At 34.9% G+C, this 6,863-nt stretch overlaps 1 protein-coding gene across 1 annotated transcript; it reads left to right on the top strand.

The window, feature by feature from the left end:
- Positions 1-1,247: 1,247 nt before the first annotated feature.
- Positions 1,248-2,195, top strand: LOC100973450 (olfactory receptor 5M10). The gene has a single exon (XM_003806078.4). The coding sequence runs from the start codon at positions 1,248-1,250 to the stop codon at positions 2,193-2,195; it is 948 nt and encodes a 315-aa protein (XP_003806126.1).
- Positions 2,196-6,863: the final 4,668 nt, after the last annotated feature.

Genomic DNA, 6,863 nt, shown 5'->3' with positions numbered 1-6,863 from the left:
GCACATAAATGGAGACCAGAAAAACTTCACTCTCTTCCTTCAGGTGCTATAATTGTTTATTTACTGTTCAAATGTTGCATTCTCAGAAAAGGCTACTTTGAATAGTCATCTAAAAGAATCTCACATTCATTGTTCTTCACAGACCCAGCTTTTACTTGAAATTATAATATGTATCTTTCTCTATGGGTTTAACCATTATTTCTCATATTATAATGTGAGCTCCATGAAACTGGAAAATTAGTTCACTCCAATAACCCCAGGAATTGTAATACACACAAAAAAATCAAACTATGCAGTGTACATGAATAAACAGGCAGGTAAAATTTCAAAGTGAAAAAACAGTTCTTGGTTTTGTATATTCTTAGCCATATATCAAGCAATAAGTTTAACTAATTTAATGTTCACTGACAATCATAGGTTTCTGTTTGTTTGTTTGTTTGTTTGTTTGTTTGAGACGGAGTCTCGCTCTGTCGCCCAGACTGGAGTGCCCTGGCGTGATCTCGGCTCACTGCAAGCTCCGCCTCCCGGGTTCACGCCATTCTCCTGCCTCAGCCTCCCGGTAGCTGGGACTACAGGCGCCCGCCACCACGCCTGGCTAATTTTTTGTATTTTGAGTGGAGATGGGGTTTCACAGTGTTAGCCAGGATGGTCTTGATCTCCTGACCTCGTGATCTGCCCGCCTCGGCCTCCCAAAGTGCTAGGATTACAGGCGTGAGCCACCGCGCCCGGCCGACAGTCATAGGTTTTAAGTGAAAATGCTACCTTAATTTTTTTCTAATGTTTTGTATCTGAAATAATCAGATATCAGACATGGAGGGAAACTGAAGATTGGACTTCCTACATTTATTTATTTAAATGATGCTAATATTAATATCTGATATTCATTTCTTTGTTTTTTTTTGTTCCCTCACAAACCTTGAAAATAATTACCAAATGTAGAATTCGCCAAGAAGACAAGTATAAATGCATTAATGTATAAATTTATAAATGTATATATGTAAGAGACAGAAATAGAGAATATGCCTGTGTGTAAGTGTGTGGGTTTGAGATACAAAAAGAGATGGAAAACACACACATATAAAGAGAAAACGTTGTGCAGAAATTCTGATGTGTTTATTGAAAAAAGTAATTGGTGCCTAGATGAATAGATGAATGAGTGAATGATAAATGGATGAAACAAATGCCAAATCTGGATCAGAGAGAATCCTCACATTCTTTGTCACTTTCAGTTTTCAAGAGATAAGAAGATGTTGTCCCCAAACCACACCATAGTGACAGAATTCATTCTCTTGGGACTGACAGACGACCCAGTGCTAGAGAAGATCCTGTTTGGGGTGTTCCTGGCCATCTACCTAATCACGCTGGCAGGCAACCTGTGCATGATCCTGCTGATCAGGATCAATTCCCACCTGCAAACACCCATGTATTTCTTCCTTGGCCACCTCTCCTTTGTAGACATTTGCTATTCTTCCAATGTTACTCCAAATATGCTGCACAATTTCCTCTCAGAACAGAAGACCATCTCCTACGCTGGATGCTTCACGCAGTGTCTTCTCTTCATCGCCTTAGTGATCACTGAGTTTTACATCCTTGCTTCAATGGCATTGGATCGCTATGTAGCCATTTGCAGCCCTTTACATTACAGTTCCAGGATGTCCAAGAATATTTGCATCTCTCTGGTCACTCTGCCTTACATGTATGGCTTCCTTAATGGGCTCTCTCAGACACTGCTGACCTTTCACTTATCCTTCTGTGGCTCCCTTGAAATCAATCATTTCTACTGTGCTGATCCTCCTCTTATCATGCTGGCCTGCTCTGACACCCGTGTCAAAAAGATGGCAATGTTTGTAGTTGCAGGCTTTACTCTCTCAAGCTCTCTCTTCATCATTCTTCTGTCCTATCTTTTCATTTTTGCAGCGATCTTCAGGATCCGTTCTGCTGAAGGCAGGCACAAAGCCTTTTCTACGTGTGCTTCCCACCTGACAATAGTCACTTTGTTTTATGGAACCCTCTTCTGCATGTACGTAAGGCCTCCATCAGAGAAGTCTGTAGAGGAGTCCAAAATAACTGCAGTCTTTTATAGTTTTTTGAGCCCAATGCTGAACCCATTGATCTATAGCCTACGGAACAGAGATGTAATCCTTGCCATACAACAAATGATTAGGGGAAAATCCTTTTGTAAAATTGCAGTTTAGGCCTGTGTTTATTTGTAATCCCTAAGTGCCTGTGGGGTAACAAACTGAAATGGAAAAACCTAGTGTAGTCATTATTTAATATTATGGGCTCTTAGTAACCACTTTAGTTTCTTCTCAAAATTAACACTTTGAAGATTTAGTTTTTAAAAATAAAAAGCTTAATGTTGAAATTAATAATGTTTTATTTGTCAGAGATTCTATGAATATAAATTGTTTGGTTTCTAATAATTCTGTATGAAAATACTGGGTTTACATACTTGGGGGTAAATTTTTAACTAACTTAGCCTGAGAGAAACTCTGAAAATCCAACCCCTTTGAATATTACTATCCATAGAGACATAGTGAGGCTCCAGATAGGGTGGCTAATTTTACATTTTTAAAAAAATGATGCCGGGCATGGTGGCTCACACCTGTAATCCCAGCACTTTGGGAGCCAGAGGTAGGTGGATCACCTGAGGTCAGGAGTTTGAGACCAGCTTGGCCAACATGGTGAAACCCCGTCTCTCCTAAAATTACAAAATTAGCTGGTTGTGGTGGCACATGCCTGTAATCCCAGCTACTCAGGAGGCTGAGGCTGGAGAATAGCTTGAACCTGGGAGGCGGAGGTTGCAGTGAGTCAAGATCACGCCATTGCACTCCACTTGGGCGACAAGAGCGAAACTCCATCTCCAAAAAAATAAATAAGTAAATAAATAAAAAGAAAAAGAAAAAAGAAAAAAATTGTTTCTACTTCAATGTGGTGTCTTGAACAATAGTTCTGAAACCTGTGAACTTATTGTAATCATTGTGCAAAAAATGTAAATATATGAATCACCTATAAGTTAAATTTTCTGTAAGTATTCTCAAAACCCACACTGTAAACATCGTGAGAAGCTTCTTTTTGGTTCATGTGGTAATACCGGTTATGGTCCTCGATTCTGAAAATCAACTCTCAATACCCTTTTTTTTTTTTTTGAGTTTTCAAGTGCATGGATCCATTTCTATCATCAAAATACTTCAATTGCATTCCACATATGTTTTCCAGTGCAGTACCTCTGACTTAGGAATAATTTAGTAGGAATCAATAGGGTTTATCAATTGATGTTTGCATGTGCATAAATGACTTTGTTACTGGAAAAAGGGTCTTGATCCAGATCCCAGGAGGGGGTTCTTGGATCTACAGAAGAAAAATTTCAAGATAAGCTGCAAAGTGCAGTGAGAAGAGATAGTTCATTAAATGCTACTCCAAAGAGATCATTTATTAAAGGCTACTGCATTACAACGTAAGGTGTTCCCAGAAAGCAAGTGGAGGAATGCACCCTCTTTAAGTTTTTTTAATGGTCTTTTATCTATGTACAGACTAAAGTAAGTTGTGGCTACATGTGGGTAGGCTGACGGCATGACAAAATTTATCATTCTGTTGATTTAAAGAAAACGATCCTTGATATTTTAGTGTGTGCATAACTATTATTATCATGATAAAAGCATATACTCTTATGAGGATTGGGACACCTAGGTTCTCTTGCTGCATTATTAACGTGTTCTTGTAGGTATTTTTAGGCTGTTTCCTAAACTATAAGCATCTTATGAACATGGGTCATGACTGGCCAGGACTGTGCCTTGTTAACCTCAAGACAGAGTTGATTTTAAAATGTTGTCACCGTGGCTCTCCTAGACTCCTGCTTCTTTAACACCCTGAAACAGTATAAAAATTTATACGGGTGTACGTATCTTTTTGGAGGAAATAGTATTTATTTTGCTTCACACAACTGTCTGTGGCACATTATTTTTTTACATTAGGGTATTCTAGTTCTCAAAGCTACTAAAGGGAAAATCAATCACAAAGAGGCTAAATAAAGAAACACATTAATCAATGTATTATTTAGTCAACCAGATGACTGCATATTAATACATACATATTTAGCCCTATTAAATTGCCTCTTATGTTTGACATTTTAATATTTTGCACTCTGCTTTTAACTAACACTATACAGAAAATGCTACAGAAAATGCTTATATGATATCAACTACTGTATCTACTATAAAATGTTCAAATGGTTTTCCAGAATATTAAACAGATGGCTAGCAGTTTTTGTAAAATTGGGTTATATTCTTAAGTGTCAGTTGGTTGAATAAGTCGGGTTCTATCCAAATCTGCTTTTAGAAACAGTAACTGAAAAAGAAAGAAGGCAATTTTGGGCAGCAACAATTTAATATTTACCTTTTAGCACTATTTGTGTATTTGCCTGGCTTTGGCAATGGCAGTGGCACAACAGAAGCAGGTGATCTGCAGAGACAAGAGTGAAGCAGAAGAGCTGGGAACTGAGTGACACAGCGTCCTTACTTCCTTTTAGAGGCCCAGCATCATTTCATCTGTGGGATATTTCTTTATCTTATGACAACATCATTTAATCTGTGGGATAGCTCTTTATATTAGTCTTTTATCTTCCTCTGGTTAGGCAAAGCATTGTGTTCAATTTCTAGCAAGTAGAGTGGTCTGATACTCTATTTGAAAACTGTATTTTAGAATTGGTGCAAACACACTCTATATTTTGCCTAAATAACTGTATACTTCCTTTTATTTTCTAGTTATGAGAATTGCTGTGGCTTGCAGCAACCAAACTTAAACTTTGACACCTTTGTAACCCAAATGCTTGACCTGTTTGTAATTTCTTTTTTAAAAAATATTTATTTATTTATTCTATTTGTAATTTAATTTTTTTATTGTGCAAGCCTTTGGGTAAAAGTTATCTCAGAAATTCTTTGGAGATAGAATGGAACATAAATGGACATGAATAGAAATAGTAATAATTGATGTAATCATAGTGTATTGCTAATTTTAGGATTACTGTTTTTTCTTAAATGAAAATGAAGTAGTGAGAGAATTATTATCTTCATTTACAATATTTGGAGTCTTAGACACAGAGAGATGAAATGACTTGCCTAACGTCATTTGGCCACTCAGTAGCACAAAAGCAGATTTCTTGGTTTTAAATTTTCTCTCTTTCTAATTCATACTGTAGTGGTTATTAAGCCATTCTTCAACACACTTCAAATGCTGGGTGGAATATTGGAGACTATGAATTAATAAGAGTGTTGCTATAGATGAAATAGTGGTTATTATGTGATAGTGATATGTATCCTAACAATAGCTAATGTGAATTTTCCCTGACAGTCAGGCTAATGTGATCATTTATATGCATGATAATTAAAATTATCTTAATATCCATGTGAAGGGAGAAAATTTTGATATATGGGAAATCTTTATGCTTCTTAGGCTGCATTTTATTAATATATTTTCCCAGTTATAACACATATATTTATATTAATTAATTTCCAGGTACAGACAAATATAAAAAAGTAAAATTTATTAAGGACCTGCTATGACAAGGAATAAGTTTTGTTTATATTTTGTTATATTTCTTCTCAATAAATGTATATGCCTACATGTTACTATAATGCCTAAAACAAATATAAAATTACTCACCGTATGCAAATATGAATAGAGATTTTCATTTGATACTATAATGTATGCACCTTTACATAAATATTTTATGAACATTTTTAATGTCATATTATAATTAGCTTGTATGATCTTAATACAGTATTAATACATGTCAAATGTAGAAAACCAATGAACGATATTGACATAGATAAGTAATAGAAGCAACGCTTACTAGTAATCAACTACCTGAAAAGAATTGCTCTTAGCATTCACGTGTGTTTTATTCCATTTGATTATCTTCCAAACCATGATTCCATCATATCAATGTATCTTAGTATTTTGATGACTGATGCATCTGTACATCTCTCTCTAATTGTTCCTTTTGTTATGTTCCCAGAATGGAATTGCTGAATTAAATGTTTTGAACATTTTTAAAGGTCTTGCTAAACATTTCTATGGATAAATTTTTATCCAGAAATCTTATAACAAACCTGTACCACTAATGTTTGAAAATAATCATTTTACTATAACTCTATCTGTAGTAGGACCTCTTGTTTATGGTTATATGCTACTTTGATTTCTCAAAGGAAGTTTTAGAAAAGAATTCTGTTTTAACTTGCACAGATTAGAAATTGAAGAGTATATGTAACGAATAAAGGCTACACATAATAATTTTCTTTCATGTTATTTATGATGGTGTCTTACATGAAGAATATTTGTATTTTTGTGGAGAAAAATTATATTTTGTTTATTGTTGTTTTGTAACGTTTTCTTATGCTACAATTGAATAAGCAAGCACTTATATGGGGTTATTGGCTTTCATTGCAATATTTTATGGGAATATCATGAATTATCCTGGATATGATTTTGTTGCATGTTTTAATGTTGTAAATTACTTTTGCCCTCACATTTTTAACCAATTTCCTCCCAGTGTTATTAAACATTGCTTTGTTTTCCCACTGATTTGTGATGTCACCTTTATTATACCCTAAGTCAATCTATTTCTGCCCATTACCACAGTTTCTTTGGCTAAACTATACATATATTTTAAACTAAATCCTTATCATTAATGTAGATTGAACATATATTTTAATTTCTGGTGAAGATATTTTTGTCTTCAATTTTCTCTTAGGAGATTGAAAATCAGATGCTTTTAGCTATCCAAATTTTTAACGCAGAAATTATAATATTATGATTCAGTTTAGAAACTGTATGTATAGTTGTATAATTTAGAGTGTAGTTGT

Source organism: Pan paniscus, chromosome 9 (genome assembly GCF_029289425.2).
Source record: "Pan paniscus chromosome 9, NHGRI_mPanPan1-v2.0_pri, whole genome shotgun sequence".
NCBI classification, from domain to species: domain Eukaryota; kingdom Metazoa; phylum Chordata; class Mammalia; order Primates; family Hominidae; genus Pan; species Pan paniscus.
Note: the sequence above shows the minus strand (reverse complement) of the source record. Positions and strands in the feature narration are given on the sequence as shown.